General features: G+C 41.7%; 1 protein-coding gene across 8 annotated transcripts in view; it reads left to right on the forward strand.

Annotated features, from left to right (window-relative positions):
- The window catches only part of grin2bb (glutamate receptor, ionotropic, N-methyl D-aspartate 2B, genome duplicate b), a 145,400-nt gene that overhangs the window by 19,640 nt on the left and 103,138 nt on the right, over positions 1-22,622 (forward strand). For all 8 annotated transcript variants that reach the window (XM_026170717.1, XM_026170716.1, XM_026170719.1 and 5 more), the window contains one exon: positions 10,337-11,026. In XM_026170717.1, the coding sequence (XP_026026502.1) occupies positions 10,337-11,026 (690 nt within the window). The remainder of the gene's footprint in view (positions 1-10,336; positions 11,027-22,622) is intronic.

A 22,622-nucleotide genomic window follows, 5' to 3' on the forward strand; every position in this document is an offset into this window, starting at 1 on the left:
GTCTTTAAATCACCATCCCGCAGCCTTAAATACTCATTTGAGGACCAAATTATTATTTGTGTTTAGTATTCGTCCACAGCTGGAAATAGTTCACGCAAATAAACAATTTGTTCATGTTTGAGAAATATTGGCTGAAAAATGAAAGGATCGGGCTGTTTTAATAAGGTCTTTCGTCTTTTAAAAAGATGTTTAGATTCCTGTTTAAGAGGGGTGAATAATATTTAGGAAAATGTAAACGGGAGTGGCACAGATAGAGCAGGGTGGGGAAGCGTTTAAAGATGGACCGAGGCATATTTGGTTCTGGTCATTTGATTTCACGGTGAACAAAAGCAGCTTAGTCTGTATCTTTTTATCCAGTTATGACTGTAACAGTACAGTGGGGAGGCAGGGTATTTTGCTGCTAACAGCCAGGCCTCGCTGACAGTTGACTTTGTGAGACTTTGTGAGAGTGAATTGAATAATTATAGAGGATGTAAATAGAACTTTTGTTAGCTTCCACCACCTCTGCAGGAGAGTCATTATAGCTGCATGATGTCTGATTACCTGAGTGAATACAACGGTGTCACATGAGTCTGACTGACACATCACTTTTTGGTGAAATACAAGCTGTTCCATGGAGCACACGTCTTTTCCATCTATGAAACAGCTCGTGAGTCAGTTTTCTAATTCTGTTAAAAATAAAAAGGGTTACATCCTAAAGAGCTGTGACATTGAAACGCCGAAAACGACTGTCCTCAAAATGAAAGTGAGAGTGAGTGCTCAAAACCCATTTTCAGAATTTCACTTCAATGTGTCGTTTAGCAGCTTAAATAACAAAAATTATGTCAGCAAAAAGTTAAAATAAATTAAAATACATATTATGTCACCAGCACATGAATGGAAGCATTGAGCTAAAACGTAAGATCAATAGGTACTTTCACTGTGGTCCCCAGTTACACAAGCTTGGAGATCGGTCAGTGACTGCCTGGCAACGACTGGTCGCTAGGCAAAAATGCCTGGCAGGAGGTTGCTTGGTGTCACTTGGTGACACTGGTCGCACAGAGGTTTCCTCCTTTCAAGTGCATTAGGTGGATTTTGCATGGAAGTAAAACACTCACCAACTACTTGCTATGCGGCTATGAAGGGTTCAACATTTACCTTGAATAAAGCATGACCAGAATTATTGCCAAACTTGCAAGCTCAATCTCTGGGTGACCAACTGGTTATGGTAGCTACTTATAGCAATGCAATCAGAGTCAGGAAGTTTCCCTCCTATTTTTATTCTAGTGTGACCAAGGTATTGTAACGATAATCTAATTACCGTTTTTGCAATAGTAAACCCTTACTTTACTTATTACTTAAAAAAAGTAATCAGATTACAGTAACGCGTTACTGCCCATCCCTGGTTACCAGCTGTCAGCTACGTAAAAAAGGATCCTGGTGTAGAAAGTAATATTAAATAAATTCTAACAACAGCTTATTAAGCTTAAACGTGCTGCTGTTGTTTATCCGCTGGTTTCCTCTTTCTGGTGTAAAGTGGGCCAAAAACAAACAAGAGAGGCGAGAGTCGCGACAGAAAAGCCGATCAGCTGATCATTGATCAGTGTCATGATTGAAGTAGCAACAGGAGAGGGAGGGGGAGAGAGGCAGTCGCTCCATGTATCGGTTGTTAAGCTTAACGTGTAAATGCTTTACAAACATTCAGAGATGAACTTACACACTTGCTTTACTTCTCTCTTGGATAATTTTTTCAGAGATGAAATGCCGGTTTGGTAGCGAGGCTCCAAATGCTCAACCAGACCGCCAACAGGTCTAGTACTCCAAAGCCGCTCTATCATGTTACGCATGCTGCCCCGACCTGCTAAGGTTATCAGCTGAGTTGCGCCATGTGGCAAGTTTTGTGAGGTGCTTTTGTGATATTTAATGGATTGGATTACAGTTTTTATTTCTCTCCTATATCTGATCCAGTAATTTAGGTCAGTATCAGACCGATACCGATACGTAATATCGGATCGGTCCATCTCTATTTTAAACTAGCTTCCTTCTGTGATTTTAAGGCCCCTTTGGACATTGAGATATAGTACGCGAGACAGTTGCTGATTTGCTCCTGTGTGGCTGAAAAACCAGTCTCCCAATCTCCACCAGCTAATAGAGTACAGTTTTGAATTATTGATGCTGTGTTGGAGTTACGACAATAAGCAGAAATGTCAAACATTGTCACCTGCTGCTGCGTCTCACCGAGGGAAATCCAGACCTTTAAATTAAATAAAAACCCTCAACGCTGAGATTTTTTTTCCGCTGTTGGACTGTCGGCTCATACTGTGTGTATTCCTCGAAGTCAAGTAGTTTTCTAATTCCCCAAAGCGTCGAGTTTAGTGCAATTTGATATTACTTATAAGTCATGTCTGATGCAGCGTGTGCTTCAGCTCGGATGAGAAAAGTACCACTCTTACCTTTAACTGACCACCCACTGAATGTAAATGGGCTCCTTAATAGATATGCCTGTCAGCTTATGTTATCCACAATGCCTTTCAGTCACTATACAGTTCAACCCACCACATCAAGCCCCCAGGGATATAGCAGGGCCTGGTAATGATGGCCTACGTATGTTTCAAATAAAGTGGCAGCTTGAGTTTTAATGTCTCAGACGGCTGCTTAGAGCCTGTGCAGCATACACCCTGGAGTCTGTAATCCACTGCAATATCCATGGGAAACATGTGACCAGTAAAGTCCTCACAAATTGGGGGAATTGACAGGGGACAAGCTGATCAAAGCAAACTATTGATGGACTGATTGATCATGTCGATTTTTCACTGGCAGATTGGAGCCCTGTGATGGCGAGCTTGTGCAGTTGCATGTCTTATGCAGCTCTGGTTATTCAATTGGTGGTCTGTGCCATTTGACAGACTTCTGTGATCAATGTTCTTTGTAAATGTTAAGGCCGATACGGTTGATGGCGCCATCTTATTGGCATGATCTAGCTCAGCCCAGATGGTGCTGTGCGCACATTAACCTCACGGTGTGCGTGTGTGTATTGGTGCATGTAGGGAGGGCACAAACTCATCTTCTCACATTGGGGAAAACATGAGGCCACGTACTCAATCAGGAGGGATGACATGTCTGACTGTATTAAGGATTTAACCATTCTCCAGATCCACACTCCTTGTCTTCTGCTCATAATAAGTAAAAAATATTTTTTCAACTGCAGGCTTGATGATGAATCTGTTCACTCTTAACCTGAGGCACACCTGCTCTAGCCTTACATTATCAATTCTGTATTACCAAATAGCAACATGAGCACATGGCTAATTAACATAGCGTTACCTAATGCAAGAAGCTATTTCTGGACCTATATTTACACTCATGCTTGGACCAACACATAGGACATTTTTCATTAAGAGCTATCTTTATTTCACTCACAAACAGACCGTATACAAAAGATGGACATAACCACCACCCATTAGTTAACAAGGTCATATTGTGAAGCCTCAAGCTGAGCATTTTTACTGTTGCCATTTTGGCTTTTTAAAGCAAGTTTGGTGTGGATTGCCTAAGAGTTGTCCACAATATTATATGTGATACAACTGCCAGTTGCTAGGGAAAAATGTGTTATCCTTCCCTGGCTGGCAGTGGTTCCTGGCTCTCACTGGATTAAACTGGATGCAAAGAAGGTGCTGCACCAAAAACTTCCAAAGAGACTGCTTTGGTTGCTAGCAGATTGCCATAGTTGCTTGTAGTTTTTCATGCTTGTCTGTAAATATTGTGTACTAGTAGTACAACTTGGAAAAGTGCGACACAAATGGTAAATTGACTTCAAAATAGAATTGTTCCTTGGAACTACCAACGTGTTTTAAAATGTGCAACTTTTACTTTTAAGGCAAATTCTCTCCATCTCTGAATCGTGTTGCACTTTTCACTTTTTCTGATCTGATCTTTTGTACCTGGCTATAAACTTTTTAACATGAGAACTGAATCCACATTGGAGGCAGCCTCTAGTGGGACCTATAGGAACTGCATTCTTTGGCTTTGTTCTTCACCTGCAAATGTTGCCCTTTGTGTTGTATATGCTGCCTTCCAGATAGCTCGGAACACTGCAGGAAGAGCAGGAAAAACAGGATTTGTGTTGGTTCTTAGCAATGTAGAGCCATTCGGGTATCACTAGCAATACAGCATAATAATTGTTTATTTGCACTTAAAAACACTGCACAGGACATTTGTGGATAGAGCTTGGTCAGTGCTCTGTGCATAGCTTAGTTAACGAGTCATAAATACACAACAGTGGCAATATAAATGAAAGGTTTTGCAGTTTTACTACTGTTTACATCCAGTGCTGCCATCTTGGAATACTAACTCAGAGTTGCTGGGGTTGCTCTAGCTTTCCAAGTGGTAAAAGCTGAGGGAGTGTTCCAGATTAACATTAGAACTGGGATTCGGAAAGTTAGACTTCCAACTTATTCAAGAACACAGCAATAGAATATGCGAGCCAATAGGACATTTTTTTGTCATAGACATCTATATTCAAGCTTTTTTAATTATGTAATCAGCAGAGTCGTCCCCTATTGGCCATTATTCAAGTTTTTGACATTGTTAAGGCCATCTTTTATATACAGATCATGTTTTCACCATAAAACCTGGCTCTGTTTCCCTCACAGCTGTTTCGCTTAACTTTAACAATGCCTGTCTTATGGGCTCAAAATGTGGTCATAAATATTTTGTACTTGTAAAAAAGATTTGTGTGTGCGTAAAAAAGATTTGTATGTGTAAAAAAGATTTGTATGTGTAAAAAAGATTTGTATGTGTAAAAAGAATTTGTGTGTGCGTAAAAAAGATTTGTATGTGTAAAAAAGATTTGTGTGTGCGTAAAAAAGATTTGTGTGTGTAAAAAAGATTTGTATGTGTAAAAAAGATTTGTATGTGTAAAAAAGATTTGTATGTGTAAAAAGAATTTGTGTGTGCGTAAAAAAGATTTGTATGTGTAAAAAAGATTTGTGTGTGCGTAAAAAAGATTTGTGTGCGTAAAAAAGATTTGTGTGTGTAAAAAAGATTTGTGTGTGCGTAAAAAAGATTTGTGTGTGTAAAAAAGATTTGTATGTGTAAAAAAGATTTGTGTGTGCGTAAAAAAGATTTGTATGTGTAAAAAAGATTTGTGTGTGGACTTAGAAAAAAACCCCCTGCAAGTTACAAGTACGGATTTTTGACCCTATTTTTCTTCCCTTCATCTGATTGGTCAATGTCATGTCAATCACAAATGTAACAATCCAATCAGAGAACAGATGGGTTTGGCTGTCGGAGGGGCACTTTTTTGAACTGCAGGTCCTTGAAGGGTGATACCGTTTGAAGCTGGAGGATCGCTATATAAATATCCGATAGCAGCTAGGTCCCCTAACTTTCAGTAGCTGTTGAAAGGATAAAGTTGTGGTATGTCAGTGGTTAGAAATAACATTATTACTTTAGGATTAGTTTAACACAAAGTCAGGGCTGACCCAGGACCATTGCTGTGAGTCACAGTGCGCAGCATAAAAGTCCTTTCACATCGGATGCAGGATACGCTGCTAATGCTAACTAAAAGCAAAGGATCCAGAATTTGTTACGCTGGCTGCTGGGCTCTGTGGGCTTTTGCAGCAGCTCTACCTGTACTAGATGCACCTGCTCCTTGTCTTTTCTATCTCTGACTTTATGTCCTCTACAAGAGTTTATTTTTTTTGCTAGTTCTTCAAATGTTCAATAAAAACATGTATGCTAATTCATAACGAAGAAAGCTTTGTAATGAAGACTGTCATTTCCAAAACACTGCCCGCCCCCACCCCGCAGTCCGCAGCGCTGTTGAAAAGGCTGTGGAAGTCCCTGTATTAAACACGTAGACCTGTGACATAAAAATCACCAAACTTGGACGACCACAGACTGCTTTCCTTCGTGGTGATGAAGGAAAACACTGGGTTGGCATGTAAAAGGGCATTTATTCCCTTCAAAGACCTGCAGTTCAAAAAAAGCGCCCCTCGACAGCCAAACCCATCTGTTCTCTGATTGGATTGTTACATTTGTGATTGACATGACATTGACCAATCAGATGAAGGGAAGAAAAATAGGGTCAAAAATCCGTACTTGTAACTTGCAGGGTTTTTTTTTCTAAGTCCACACACAAATCTTTTTTACGCACACACAAATCTTTTTTACGCACACACAAATCTTTTTTACACACACAAATCTTTTTTACAAGTACAAAATATTTATGACCACATTTTGAGCCCATACTGTCTGAGAAACATAATGAGAGACAAAAGGGCAGAGGGGTGTATCGAAAATTTGTTGGTTTCAGAAACGTGTTTGACCCACGGAGCACACATTTGGGCTTTGTGTCTGCACGTGCCGTTTAATCACGTCTGCAGTAAATTACTGGATACAAGAAGTGCACTCATGGCAGTGTCTTGTGTTAGCGCCCATTGCCACTTATCCATGTTCTCTTTGTAATTGCTGTGTGTGCGCTGTAATGGGCACGCATGAGCACATAGATTCAAATGTCAGCTCGGATTTGTTGATGCTGTTTTGTTCTAATAGGCTGTGAGTAAATAATCCACTCTCGACACCCTGCGTTTAAATGTTATTAATTGGGGGGGGGGGGCTGTTAATGACGGTGGAGACGTTGCATGAAGGTCTGATTAGTCCACATGTCACAGCCGCTCCCGCTCAGTGTTGCCGGCTGGCTGCTCCCATCCATCGTGTTATTTCTGTTTATTTGCCGGTAGCACTTCTGGACATCCATTTTTAATGTGAGGGACGGTAAAAAAAAAGAAAAAAGGAGGACTGGATCTTCTCCGTCTGCAGGAGCGCGTTAACTCACCTCACAGGTGTTGTGCACATGTTTGCGCGGAAGGGGCCCTCGTGCTGTTTGTTTTATGTTACAAGTATTTTATTTTTGTCAGTGAGAGTCGGCGCCGGCAATATGCGCCAGCTTAGATAAAAAGTAAATTGTGTATTATTAGGAGAGGGCACGCACTGCATGTAGTGTACTGTGCGGGTTGTGTGTATCTTCCTGTCCAGGGTGTTATGTGGAGGCATATTTGAATTGTTACCATGGAAACCGAGCTCTGCCGTTACACAGGAACCCGGATGATTCTGTGCGTCTCTCCGCTCTCTCTCCCTCTCCTGCTGCTGTCACACTTCTTGTGGGATTTTAAACATTTTTTTCATACTTTCTCTCCACTGCCCTCTCTGAGTGATTTCATCTGCTCATTTTCAGAAGTTCAGCCATTTTTATCCAACTTACTGTACACTATAGCTTTCACAAAACAAAAATAGACCCCAAAACATTTCATTAACCTCCTCCCCACCCTTGGTCCTTCTTTTATCATCTCATGGTAATCATGTCTTCTTTTAATCTTCCCTTCTTCCACCTTCCACGCCTCCCTCCTTCACTCCCTCCTTTGGGTTTCTTATTGCTGTTCCTTCCTCCACCTCCATCTCTTTTGTGTATGTCTCTATTTATTCTCTCCTCTCGCCCCTCTCTTCTCTCTCCTCTTCTCTCTGCTGCCTTCCTCCCACTCGCTTCCTCCTCCTCCTCTCTCTCTCTAGGCTCTGGTGTCTTCATGGAGAATTCAGCTCGTTTACAATTAGCATGTGCACCTGCAATTAAGCCTGACAAACCTCTGGTAATTAGACCTTTTAGACAAACTGTTTGGTTTTTTTTCTTTGGTATGTGGCGATCACATCCAGGCGGTTCGGCCTCTTTCTTTTAGCGCAGATTTGCTGGTTTCTGTCAGACATCAGCAGTGCTCACAACTTCTCTCTCCCTCTTTTGGTTTTTTTGGACTTTTATGCTATGGGTGCTGACTGTATCAGCTCCGCAACACACAGGCTGCTTGATAAATAAAAGATTAGCAAAGGTGTTGTGTGAAGGAGGTAGAGAGACAAAGCTTTTTATTCTTACCCTTCATTTATCCCTCTCCTCAAGTGCTCCTTTGTGCTTAATTTAGAATAGAGGCATAAACATATACTCATTAGGATTCCTCATCTTTATCTGTGCAGAAAATATGCCCAAATTTGCACTCCCTGTTCACTTGTATGTGCGCGCACTCAGAAACCACAATTCTCACATCAGGCTATGACTAATTGTGTTTCTCCCTGCCTGTCACCTCCCTCTGCTTACATCTTTCACCCCGCCTCTGCCTTTTCTATCTCTCCCACTTTCTTTCCCTTCGCCCCTCTTCCTTCCATGCTCGTCTCCGCTCATCTTTGTACATGTGCTAATAGTAGCAGCGAATACCGGCAATAATACTGACTAACAGGTCTGCAGTTGACTTCAAAGATCAGCAAATGGGTCTCAGAGGGTTGAAGGGAGCGACCAAAAAGACAGGTTTGGAGGGCTAAGGAGAGAAAAGCAGTGGAAGCAGTGAGGGAGAGGGAGAGGGAGGGAGGGAGGGAGGGAGGGAGGGAGGGAGGGAGGGAGAGACACTCAGTGAGTGTCTAATGGTCACTTAGCCTGGCAGCAAGTCCATGAAGCTGTGAGGCTGTCAATCTGTCAAAATGCACCCAGTGCTATCATGACTCCCTTAAAACAGAGACGCACACACACTCACTTACACACACACAAACACACAAAACTCCCTCTCTTTCCTGCTCTGTCTTTGATGTGTGCCACAGGGTTCCTCCGAGGAAGTCACGGCACAGTTTAATGGATGTGGCGTTGTCACTTGATGCTCTATGAGAGCTCACAGCCCTCTCTCTCTCTGTGAGGTTTTATTTCCAGCTATATGGGTCACTTAGCTTGTTCTGCGGTTAAAGGGTCAAATTTTCTGTATTTTGATAGCCTGGCCAGAACTGGGCTTATTAGCCTTATCCTTAACATAAAGCAAAGAGCAAAGACATTATTACTGCTCTGGAGTCCAGTGGCAGCATGCTTTACACCACCGGATTCGGCACTTTACATTGTGCTTGGTGATTTAAGGCTTGAATGCAGCTGCTTGGCCATGGAAACCTAATCTATGAAAGTCTCTACACACAGTTCTTCAGCAAATCTGAAGACCGCATGAAGTTTAGAGGTCTGTAGCGATTGACGGAGCAGAAAGCTCTGAGATTTTATGTGACCTACCACTTCATGGCTGAGTTTCTGTTGTTCCAAATCTGATCCACTTTGTTATAATAGCACTAACCGTGGACTCTGGAATATATATTGGTGAGGAAATTTAATGATTGGATTTGATGTACAGGTGGCATCCTTTCATGGTACCACGCTGGAAGTCACTGAGCTCCTGAGATCGACCCATTCTTTCACAAATGTTAGTAGAAACAGTCTGCATGCCTAGGTGCTAAATTTTATACACCCGTGGTCTTGGGAATAATTGGAACATCTGAATTCAGTGATTTGGATGGGTGAGTGAATACTTTTGGCAATATAGTGTATGTCCGGCAAGCGTAATGGCGAGTTACTGGCCCGTTTGAAAGGAAAGCTGTAGTGAGACTGAAAACAGATGTCGGCAAACTGAGGAGTGTATTTAGGAACACTCCTCAGTGCAAACTTTTGGGAAAAAATATTATGTTGGACACAATTTCAAGTCCTTAAGTTGTGAGGTGATTTGAATCCTAGCCCTGTTGCCAGGGGTTGTCCTTTCTCAAACAGCAGGACCTTGGCAACCCATGCCAAAACAGCTCAGGTATTTACACCTTCAATATGCAAGATGTTGACTGTGAGATCCAGCTGCTTACAAGCTTAATAAAAGAGTGTCAAAAAGCTGACTCGCAGGCCAGAATCAACCTACAAAAGGGTCCAATCAAGCTCAGTGGATGGAATTGCAGCGATTTAGGCTACACCTTTTGGCTTTTTCCTGTATTTTGCATCAGGAAGCACTCGGTTGCAAGAAAAGATCACATCCCAAGAGCAAAATGATTTATTATTATCTGTGTTATTGTCAGTTTTACAGCGTCCTTTCTGCCATACCACCGAAGTAGGATGGCTAATTCGAGAAGCCGTGCCTACGCATTTTTGTTTTATGACAGTAATGTTTCTTTATAATTACAGCAAACCGACAGGTAAACTGAGTTATATTGTTGAAGTTTCTCTTATGTTTTTTCGCAAAGCTGAAAAAATGAGAACATGATGATGATAAACTTTGCAGGCTGTTCATGACCTGTTTTGCAAATTGATGTGTCATTGACTGTTTTTCTGAATGTACTGTGATCTGATATGTCCCAGCTCTTGACGTGGGCTGTGGTTACTGTCATTTTCTGCAGGTGGTCGTGTTTTGCATCATCACTGTTGTGTATTAATTAATTTATATTTCAGTTCATATTTAAAGTGTTAAACATCATTTTCAGATGTTTTGCATTTATCTTCTCTTTCTGTCTCTGTTCTCTTTGCCTCCAGGGACGGCATTTACACTCCTCCACAATGCTTGTCAGCCTCCACCGTTCTCACTCCCATCTTCAGGACAAGCAGTTGATCTCCCCCTCCTCCCCCCATCCTCCCTCCCCTCCTCCAGACCAGTCATCCTATCACCCTTATCTGTGCCCTCGGCTGACGCTGCCTTTCCTCTCTCTGTCCTTCTCTCTGCTCCTCCTCTCCATTGTCCTCTTGCCCGTCTGCGAGTCCCGCAGGGGCGGAGGTCCAGGAACTGGGCCTGGAGGTTCCCCAGGGGGACAAGGAGGCCAGAGGGGAGGCAGCAACCAGAGGGGTGTAGTTATCCCTCCGCATTACTCCCCCGGCTCTCCAGCACTTCCCCCCATCAGTCCCAAGTTGATCAACTCGCTCAGCATTGCTGTCATCCTGGTGGGCAACTCTAGTGAAGTAGCCTTGGGGGCTGGACTTGAGAAGGAGGACTTCCTCCACATCCCGTATCCTCCCAAAGTCGAGGTGGTCACCATGAACGAGACCGACCCCAAAAGTATCATCAATCGGATCTGCGCTCAAATGACAAGGAACCCACTGCAAGGCGTCGTGTTCGGTGACGACACAGATCAGGAGGCCATCGCTCAGATCCTGGACTTCATCTCTGCACAGACACACATCCCCATACTGGGCATCAGAGGAGGATCTGCCATGGTCATGGCTGCTAAGGTAGGAGAACTCGGCTGAGTGCATCAATGCTTTGATCCACAGTCCACTATAATCGGGAACAAATATTAAGGTGAAGGGAAAAGAGATATACCTCATCCTGCTGTAGAATAATGCCTCCTAGATACAATTTAGAGTAATGTACTTACGACTAATAATATAATTCCCGTGCAGGTTTCTAGATTAATCATATCAGCTGCAATAATTCCAGTCAAAATTCACTGAAAGAAAACAAATAGCTGAATCATTTTTTCTGAGATAATGAACTGGTTTTTTTTTTTATGAGTGTGAAGTCTATCAGTAGTATCATTTGTTAATTTGTCCTTGTACTTTTTATGTTGCATCAGCCCCTCGGTGCTCGGTGCTGCTTCTTATTCCAAACCAGCCTCTCGACTGATTGACTTTGCTGTTAATAGACCCCCCCCCCCCCCCCCCCCCCGCCCTCCGAGCCTGACGTCACATCGGAGCTCCTGACAGCGAGTCGACTCAACGTTCAAAGGACTCACAGTGGAAAACAAAAGAATACATAATAAGTCAAAAAACCATCTCTGTGGGACTGAGATACACGAGATTTGGCACAAACTGGGCTGCACAAGTAGAATCCATAACCCCGAAATGGAAGAACAGCTTTGAAATGTAGCCTCAAAGATGTCATGTTAATAGCCTTTTAAGTTTCTCACAGAGGAATGGCGGGGTCCGTACAAGCGTGCAGGAGGAGTTTTTAAAAAATTTGTTTTTAGTTTTTTTTAAATTAACTTTTAGATGCATGCTCGCTGTGGGGCGTACAGTAGATTCAACATATTGTTTGTTACCAAGTGCAAAAGTTTCTGTTGACCTTGTTATAGTTTGGAAAAACAAATCTTACCTTCCAGCCACATATCTATTAGTGGAATAAGTTGAGTGTGTTTTTTAAAGTGTATTGAACATTTTTAAAAGTCCTGAAAGTTTTATCGCAGTACTGCATTATGTTAGAGGCTGGTGAGGACTTTAAGGAAATGACAGCAATTAAATCAGGGATTCGGGTCGGCTCGGAAAAGCTCCATTGCCCATAATTTTTCAAAACTCACATAAAAGTCAAACCACTGTATGCTCATACTGATTGAAAACCTCCGATGAAAAAGCTGCAAATATTATCATGCAATAAATAGCACATGCATTTTTCTCTACTGCATACTTGCAATTTTTCAGAGATGAAAATAATCATTAGAAAAAATTACAGATAGATTGCTTAAAACTGCTGCAGTTAAAGACTTCACATTAGCAGCTCTCGTGTGTATTGTGAAAATGTAAATTCTCCACCACCAACCTGAACAGTTGCTACACGGCAACGATCCGTTTTTTCACCCTGCCACCTAAATGTTGCGGCAGAAATAGAGATTCATCAGACCAGGCAATGTTTTTCAAATTTTCTGTAGACCAGTTTTGTGAGACTTTTAGATCAAGTGTCCCGTTCTTCTACTGCTGAAGCCCATCTGCATCATGCTCCAGTATTTTTTAAATTCAGTGCTCTTCTGCATACTTTGGTTGTAGTGAGGGTGTTTTTTGAATTACTGTTAAAAACAGTTTGCAGATCAGCAGCTTCTAAAATACACAGACCAGCCCGCCTGGCACCAACAACCTTGCGACATCCAGATTCACTTAAATCCCTCTATTCTGATGCTCAGGTTGAGCTTCAGCAGCTCGGTTAGGCCAGGGGTTGCTGCCACGAATAGCAGCAAGACCCAGCACAGAACACAGCAGACATCAAAACCAACAGCAGATATTAAGTTAGACACAGCATGAAAACAAGAAGCTGGAGTGGAGGTGGGCTGCGAAGTAGCTTGCAGATATGCATCAACTGTAGGCAGGCTAAAGTGACTTAAAATACCACAACTTAAATAGCAATCCATTAGAACTGGGTAGTGATTGAGCCCGAGCTGAACTGAAATCGGCCTGTTATGGCTGTTTGTGGCTTGAATTTGTGCCTGCTTGAACTGATTCTGTGCTCGAATATGTTTATTATGGATCATAAAATCCCCCGAAACAGCAAGTGAGTTTAATATGATCTGGAAATCGCATCTTGTGCCTTGACTTGTTGCTTCAAAGAACATTTTCAATCAAGGATACCTCTCAATTTGAGTAAACAAAGAATCAAATGAATGCTCCAAATCAAAGAGAGCTGCTTTAATGTCCTTGCAAGAAGGAGCTCTCTCCAGTGAGAAACACTCAGAGCCTACGCAGCCTTTTCTTCCCCGCTTCTCTAAAAGACAGTTGCATGGACGTTGCGTAGAGAAAGAATGCAATGAAGAGATGATACTGAAGAGATGAAGACAGAGCGAACAGAATAAACAAGTGAGGGGGGGGGGGGGGGGGGTGTGAAGGTTATGACATAACACAACGTGTGTGGGTGTGAAGGAGGAAGAGGAGTTTGCTTAACCTATAATTATCGCATTTTGCAGCTGACAGGGAGACAGAGGCCACAGGCTGAGAGTGACAGAGGCGAAAGGATTGATAAGAGTGTGAGAGTCATGTAAAAGCACTGCTGAGGAAATGCGACGCATGAGAGAGAAATGTGTGCATGTGTGTGGGTTAATGCATTTGATGCTGAACACAGTTTTTCAGGAAATCTCAGTAGTTTCTCATTCTCAGTGATTACCGCTCACTTGGCTCGTTCTCCTTAAACCTTTATTCTTCTTCTGCTTGTTGTCAGTCACACACACACACGAGGGGGTGAATGCAGTGGATACGGTTGGCACGGCAACCACTTGCTTACACATTTCCCTCTACATACTGTATAAAAGCAATTAGTGTGAGATAGAGGAAAGCAATGATTATTTCTGAGTCTGACAAAAGCAGAGCTGAAAGAGAAAAGGTCATGGCTGCTAAGGATGTGGCGGTGGGTGAGGTTTTGAATTGAAAGATGAAAAGATTAACGCTAAAAAAAAACGAGGTTAAAAATGCAGAGAGGATCCAAAACAGGCCAGCGAGACTAAGAGGAAAAGTGATTTGCCTTTCAGTGGCGTAAGTTCAAATTTTTAAAGCAGCTGGATTTTATTTTGAACTGTGCAGTCACACAAACCATTAAAAATTGCCCCGTTTTTCCGATTTAGATTCATGTAATCTGTGTAGATTCACGCAAACAACAGCTGTGACACTTTGCAAACTAGTGTAAAATAAATTACTGAATTGTGCTCGCGGACCAAATTTGTTGCGGTTCCAGTCTTTGAAAGAGCTGCAAGGTCAGCCTTGAGCAGTACGTGTTGTTGGATGTGGTGGCAAAAGTCACAAGATCTTCAGCTTTGAGAGTTTTATCAGAGGTGGGACCAAGTCATTGTTTTGCAAGTCTCAAGTAAGTCTCAAGTCTTTATCCTCAAGTCTCAAGTCAAGTCTCAAGTAATGTCAGGCAAGTCAGAGTCGAGTCTCAAGTCACTGGTGTAAAAGTCCGAGTCAAGTCACAAGTCTTAGAACATTTTTTCAAGTCAAGTCTAAAGTCATAAAATTAATGACTCGAGTCTGACTCGAGTCCAAGTCATGTGACTCGAGTCCACACCTCTGAGTTTTATACTTAAATTTTGTTTTCATTCAGTGGTTAGTTAGCTTTAGGCGGACAAAAAAAGATTTGCTGAGAGCAAGAAGCCAAAACTTTGTGGTTATGTTTAGTTGAAGCTGGTGGAAAATATTTTATCTTCCAGTTTACCTGTGTGATGAGTTCCTTCAGGGAATAATCTCAGGAATGCAAGTGCAAAATCATGCTTGAAGCAGTTTTATAAAGATATATTTTGGAGGTTTTATCCCTCATGGGTATAAATGGAATGGTACTTATATAGCGCCTTTCTACTCAATTCAGCACTCAAAGCACTTTCTACTGCAGGTCTCATTGACCCAGTCTCACACACACACACACACACACACACACACACACACACACACACACACACACACACACACACACACACACACACACCCTTTTTATCTTTCTTACATTCACACACACAAACTCGCACTCATGGATGTAACTCGGGGTTCGGTATCTTGCTCAAAGATTATTGGGCATGTGGCCGGAGAATCACGGATCAGCCCGATTGGTATTTAAACCACTCTAACACCTGAGTCACTGGAAAGACGACAGGAAGCTGGGAGGAAGAAGTAGTAAAAAGCCTCTCTTGGAAATCAGTTAAAAATGATGTTGTCACTCCTGCACAGTAACAAATAGCTTTATGAGCTGTCATAAGACTGGGGTGAACATTTTGGTTTTCTAATAATTTCTACTGCAGGAGGCAAATAAATTTTGCATTTGATATAAGTTTTCATCAGTAAACTGGGATTACTGTGTTGTAAATATTCCAAACCACTGACATTAATGTCTCCTTTAACAGTGGCGTGCTACTGCCACATCAGGTTTTTTTTTAGATTTTGGTCAGTTCCTTAACATAAAAATTCAAGTAGCACCACTCTGACCTGAGGTTTTATAGTTTGAGGAGAGGACCAGCCTGGAAAACCTTACATATATGGCAAAAGTAATGGAGCCATATATACACCTAAAGGACTCGTGACTTTTATGTACTATGCACCTCAGCACTCCACAACAACACTCTTTAACTTTACTGATAGTTGATCGTGGATTGTCTAAGAAGAAATAGATTTTAGAGACTGATTTGTTGCTGTGGTGCCATCCAACTACCAAACCAGTGACCTCTCAAAACCGACGCCGTTCTTTCGTAAATGTTTATAAATGCAGGATATACGGCTTGGTGCATGATTTTATACAATTGTGGCAAAGCATGGAGATGAAAACCCGATCAGTTCAGCTTTTAATGACCCAGTGTCTCTCCCAACTTGGCACAACAGACTGGTGACCTTCACCATCACAGTGTGCATTTATTTCTGTGAACTTATTTATGTCTCTTTTTAAACCAAACCCTGACTTTCTCCTAAACCTAATCAGCTAGTCAGTGAGGTAAATCGAAACAAATGTGAGTGAAATCGAAACACCTCTGCAACCCCTCCTCTTCTTGTACTGGCTTTGCTGCTCGTTCAAAAAAGGAGCTCTTAACAGTTCACATGTGTGAACTGTTGAAGACCTCTGACTTAGTTTAGAGCAGCTGGCAATAGATACAGGAAGTCCAAAAGACCAAACTAGAAACACAACAAGTTGCAGAAACATGTGTGTCAGAGTATTTTTGTTTTTAAAGGTTTTATTATTCATATAATAATCAACTAAGAGTGTTTATATTTCTCTTCTGTACTCAACCAGCTGTATATTTTAATTGCTGGCTCCCAACTTTATAACGGAAACTGTTTGCTTTCACATAATCACTCTTTTGCCTTCACATTGTCACTGTTTGCCTTCACATTAATTGTCAGCAGCAGGAAACCGCCACCCAAGAGTAAGAAACAACCTTGTAGAAAACACAAAGTTTTTGAGAAACCACACCTGCGTTCTTGACAAGATAAGGATGATATTTCCTTTTTTGTATGCTTCATGATGTGTATAAATAAAGCCAGACTGCACCAAGGAGGTGTGTGAGTCTCTCCCTGAGTCTCTCACCCGTGCATGTTTAAAACTGCTCTAAGTGTCTGAGTGATATTTCATTGCATCTGAGTACTTGATAATAGAATATCTTTAACAATGTGTTTGCATGTTTGTGCAATTATGTCTGCAAAAAAGCAGCTGGATGTCAGGTTTAGTGATGGAGGTGACCCCAAATGCAGACTCATAGGTTGGTGTCAAATGAAAAAAAGCTTTATTAAAGAAGGAAACCTGGTCCATAAGGAATCACAGGACCTCCAGACATACACACAGAGAGCTATGAAACGAGACGACAGGAACAGTAACCAGAAAAAAATAAGGGGAAACAAGAGTTGTAAACACATACAAGGTCATTATGGAGATGGAAACACCAGGAAACACAGCTATAACTAATCGGGAAAACTTGGAATTGGAAGCAAAACCAAATACAATGTACATGACACAGGAGAGTATCAAAAATCAAACAGGATGTCAGGTTTGCTGTGTGGCAGGAAGAGTAGGACTAACTATAAGAGACAAGAGATTAACTAAAAGAGACAGTTTTATTGCTGTTAGAAACAATGAATTAGGTTCTAGTAGAAACAATTAGTACCTACTCCGATCAATTTGCCACAGTTTTCAGGGTTTTCCATCAGGACATAGTACCTGCTTAGCTGGTGTTCCAAGCGATCCGAGCAAGTACTAAAATGCGACATTGTCAGACAGCATTCGACTGATTGACTGGTCAGTGGCGTCACTTGATGAGGTATGACAGCATCTCGTTCACAGAAATTACAACCACCATTTTTGAAACCCAGCAACGAGGGAAATGGCTACAAAAACAACGCGTTGGGCTGAGAAGTCACAGACCAAGCAGCAGGTATATCGTTGCCTCGAATTTTTAGCATTGGTCTCATATACTAATTACGTCACAGGGGCTTGGACATGTTGCTATAACAACAAGCACGCACATTAGGTGGTATAAAAAAACAGTCGATCTGATTTGAGCTGTGGTGAGTCGATCCGAGTAGGTACTAATAGAAAAGGGGCTTAAAGCAACAAGGGAAGCAAAACTGAACATAATGCACTCAAGACGGGAGACTATCAAAATAAAACAGGAAGTAACAAACAGAAACCAAGACTAAAAGACACAAGGGAACAAAATGGAGATACAGAAGGTGATGAACAACCTCCCATTAACTTAAGGCACAGATCATGGAACAGAGCTACAACATCATAACAGAAAGCCTGAATGTCAACAATACAGAATATAGAAGTATATAAAGATACACAAAACTAGAAAACTCCAAACTATGACGCAGGAAGAGCTAAACAAGAGAACATCAGTGACAGAGACTTAACTATGCACAATGGACACGAGGGAGGCAGGGTAAATATCATAAACAGTAACTGGAACAAAAGCACAAAGCTGAAAACTGAATAAACAAACTAAGAATCAAACTGAAGATAAGCGATAATCAACGCAACTTAGAAATCCAAAAACACAAAATGCTGGCGCAAGACCCAGGACCATAACATGGAGAGGTTTTCCTGCATCAGTAACTTAGTTCTCATACTGTAACCAGTCAATTCCCTCTCAGACAGTAGATGTCTAATCTGTTGTTCCTGCTGAAGCCTTTAATTTATTTCAAACTTTAGAGCAAGCCACTCGATTTCTCAGGAACTGGTGAAAACAGCACTAGACATGCTTGTCCTCTTTATCGCATTCAGTCTTTTAAACGAGACTCCTCCACATGCATTACAGTCTATATTGAGATGATGCGAGCAAATAATAAACTGATCTCATACTTTGCAGAGTCCTTGGCTTTATTTCCCTTTCCAGTACTTCATTGTAATGAAACTGTGACAGTTGCAGGTAGGCCCATTATGCACCAAACCATTTGCACGCTTCCATTTAGCCATTAATTCAGTGTGTGCCATGTGTTGGTATTGGCATAATAGGGCGACAGAGTTGGTCCTGGCCCGCACTCAACTGTGGCTCTGGAGACTAATGAGGTCTTTCAGATCTATTGTTGGGACTTAAGCTGTGTGTCTGTGCATGCATGTGGATACGTCGAGCATGCTGGTGTTCAGTGATAATAGCCTCTTTGCCTGTGTTTGGGGAGATTACAGCAGTTGTCTGCGCCACAAACAAGGTACCTAGAGGCATACAGCATCCAGATACTATTTCTCATAAATGGTCTGCTTGTCTTAAAGGTGATTTTTTTTTTTGCCCAGTCTTTTGTTGCTCTATTCAATACTTCTTACTGTGTTTTTTTTTAAAACCCATACAGGGGCCTTGCAGCTTGCACTTCTTGCTTGTTTAACGTCTGCCTCTCTTGGGTGAAAAACTGTCTGTCAGGTGGGCAGTAATACAGCACATGGATGAATGGGCTGCTGTGCTGTGGCTTCGTGGTTTGTCCATTTGAAAGAAATGTAAACTTCTTTGTATAAGAAGAACAAGCTGCTTTCGTATCTCCTCAGGATAAAAAAACAAAAAACTCATCTTTTTATGCAGACCTAGCTCTCTCTGCCACTGAAAACTGATTCACTGCTCCCTGATTGATTACTGCAATTATACACCCTCTCTATCTTAAAATAGGCATTATTTTCAGAGACGCATGTGTGGACTTCTTGTAAGGCAGACATGATCGGAGAAGTAAATTATTTTCCGGACTTGTTTGGCCACTTTGTCTGACATTAGTAAGGCCAACTGCTAGCTGTACAGTGATGCGTGTCCTTGCCAATCTGTTGCAGCTGATGATTTTTTGAGCCAAGGGTGCACTCTGTTTCCTCATGCGATTGTTCTCATTCCCAGTTTGTGGTTTTATGGGTGCTGTCCTTTCATCCTGCGTGCACCAGGTATCCCATTATGCTTGCTAGTTGTACATGAGGGGATAATGGGCTACCACCGTAATGCCCCCTTTTGGCAATTAGTTCAAATCCAGAAAGGCAAGAGAATTAAGGCGCAAACTACAATAACAAACTGCATGTATACCTATTATCACTTATAGCTCATCAGCTTTCCTGTTTTTGTCACTTTCATTTTTAAATCCTATTTCTTCATTTCCAGAAAATGTGCAGAACATAATCATTAACACAGGGCATCTGTAACGTGGAAAGACAATTTGTGCAGGAGATGTCTGCAATCAGTCTCATAAATGACACAGGCGGGAGTGTCGGCCCCATTTGTGTAGTGTCACCGCAACAAAAATGCTCCATATGTCTGATGTAACTTCCACAATTGATGCTGATGCACTTGTACTGCAGTGATACAGCTGGTTTACAACTGACAAGAAAAGTCTTGTTCAGACTTTTCTTGTCAGTTGGAGCCGCTGGCCCCAATTCAGATTTTATCTGTGGCATTACCTTTTTTTGGATTGTTTTTATTTGGGCATGTTAGGGTTACTTTGTAGGCTTGCACAGGGAAGAAAAGAAGTGACTGGATTTGGATGGGGTAAAACAACAGGCACGCTTCAGTAATGATTACTCTATTCATTCTCTCTCTGTAAAACGAATCCCATCCTATTAGAGCTTTAAACATACTTTTCTCTCTCGCTCACTTTGTCTTCGTGACGTACCGTGGCAGTCTGCATTTGATTGATGTCCCTATTTTCCTAGCCTAGCTGTACGTTTAACCCTTTACCAGTCTAACAGATGGAGGCTGTGATAGGGAAGAAATCTGCCTTGAAATAATCCTGCTTGACAGTCGTTCTTCTGGCCTTCGACAGCTGAATTTAGGTACTGTATGAGGACACGAGTGCCTGAATCTCAAAGCTAAAAATCAAGGCAGCCCAGTCTAATCTGAGGTGTCGTGAAACAACAAAGCCTGAAGCTGGTCTTTCGTAGTGAATCGCAAATGGAAAGGAGTTAATTAAATCTGTAATGACGTCCAGGTAGTTTTTTCAGGGTGAGTTTAGTGATTTGGTTTTTAAAAGCCCGCAGCTGCAGCTCAATTTTCAGACCTGTCTCCTACAGTTTGCATGTAAAATGGGACACGGTCTGACGCACGTCTTTTTGGTCCAAATGAGGCAAAAAATTTAATGAACAGATTAGATAAGTTGAAAAATGTTCACTGACAACTTACTTTAGATATTTTCCCCACAATGCCAGCACAAGCCCGCTTATGCCAACAATATTTAGATCACTTCTAAAAAGAAGAAAAACAGTATTATATTAACAAAGTGAAATCTTTGCACATGTAATCTGTTTACACCACTCACTGCAATATTTCAGTGAGTAAAAACTGGAGATTTTGGAGAATCTCTCTGCTCATCCTTAAAAAACAACTGTGGAGTGGAGGATAAAAGTGGGAACCCTAAAAATCTATCTACAGCAGATGAACAGTATCTGGAAATCATACCTCAAGAAATACGAAACAAAATCCACCTTCTCACTGGACGATACATAGACTGCAACTTACACGACATCACCCATTTATCTGTCGCATCAATTTAATTTTTGCTATCCATCAAGAGTCTGACAGCAAAGTCATAGATCAGATGCCGAAGTTGATACTGTACTCCTTTAAGGATGATATGTAGTTTGAGGGGCTACACATATATATCACAGCATTGCCTAACATAGGACAAATGCAATATAGTGCAAAAGTCTTGTGCTACCACTCATTTATCAGTCATTATTCATGAATTGCTGAGCAGCTTACCAGAGTCATTGTCTGCAGTGAGAATTTTCTGCATCATCCAGTAGTTGCAGAGCGGATTCAGTCCATGCTGACTCATGAAGAGACTAAGGCCTCAGTCACAAAGGCCTAGAAATCAGTCAGTGACTCCTGGCAGCCTTGGGTCATAAGGGAAAACTGTAGGTTCCCTGACAGGTTGGTGAGTGGTTCCCTGAGGTTGCTGGCTGTCATCAGTTGAAATCAGTCTGAAGAGGGTTCAACATGAAGAACCACCTTGAAATTGCTTTGGTGACAAGGAAATAGCCACAGTCAACCATAATTTGCATGAAAGAAACTAACTTGACAAAGACTCTCTCAGACCAGAAAAGGAGAACTGAGTTATTATTTTATTATTATTCTAGATCAGCCAAACGGAGGTATGTTTAGTAGGCTGATAGAATTGTGGCCTAAACATAATAACTTGTTCTGCCACCTTTGGCAGCAAGAACTCCAATCTCGCATTTGTGATCACTGGGAGCAAGTCTTTCACATCACCGTGGAGAAATTATTGATCACTCTTCTTTGTTTTAACTCAATCACATCAGAGGATTTTTGAGCATGAAAAGCCTGTTTAAGGTTAGGCCAGAGCATCTCAGTCAGATTTAAGTCAGGACTGTGACTAGACCACTTCTAGAGGTGGACTTGCTGGTGTGTTTCTCATCATTGTCCTGCTGCATAACCTGACATCTGCTTGAGCTTCAGGGCATGAACTGATGGCCGGACATTTTCATTCAGGATTTTCTGCTAGATAGCAGAATTCATGGTTCCATCAAATATGGCTAGTTCTCCATGTCGTGAAGAAGCAAAGCAGCCTCAGACCATAACACTGCCATCACCATATTCAACTGTTGCTATATTGCATTTTTTATGAAGTGCTGTGTTAGTTTTATGCCACGTGTAACAGGACTTAAACCTTCCAAAAGGTTCAACGTTTGTCTCTTCAGTCCACAGAATATTTCCCCCCAAATTTTGGGGGTCATTAAGATTTCTTTTAGCAAATGTGAGAGAAGCCTGTGTTTCTTTTTGGTGAGCAGTGTTTTTTTCCTTGAAACTCTCCCATGGATGCCATTTTTGCCTAATCTCTTTCATATTATTGAATCATGAACCCTGATGTCAACTGAAGCAAGTGAGGCCTGCAGTTATTAAATGTTGTTCTGGATTCTTTTGTGACCTGCTGAATGAGTCATCGATGCACTCTTGGAGTCATTTTGGGAAACCTTCCCACTGCTGGGAAGGATTTGCAACTGTTCCAAGTTTGCAGCTCTCACCATGGTTGACTGGATTTCCAGAGCCTTAGAAATGACTTGTTGATGACTTTGTTTCTCAGCTGTTCTTGAGTTTCTTTCGAATGTGGCATGGTGTGTTGCTTGTTGAGCTCTTTTAGCCTACTTTACTTTGTCAGACGGGTTCTATTTAAGTAGATCTCAGGC

The sequence above is a fragment of the Astatotilapia calliptera genome, chromosome 6 (assembly GCF_900246225.1).
Source record: "Astatotilapia calliptera chromosome 6, fAstCal1.2, whole genome shotgun sequence".
Lineage (NCBI taxonomy): Eukaryota > Metazoa > Chordata > Actinopteri > Cichliformes > Cichlidae > Astatotilapia > Astatotilapia calliptera.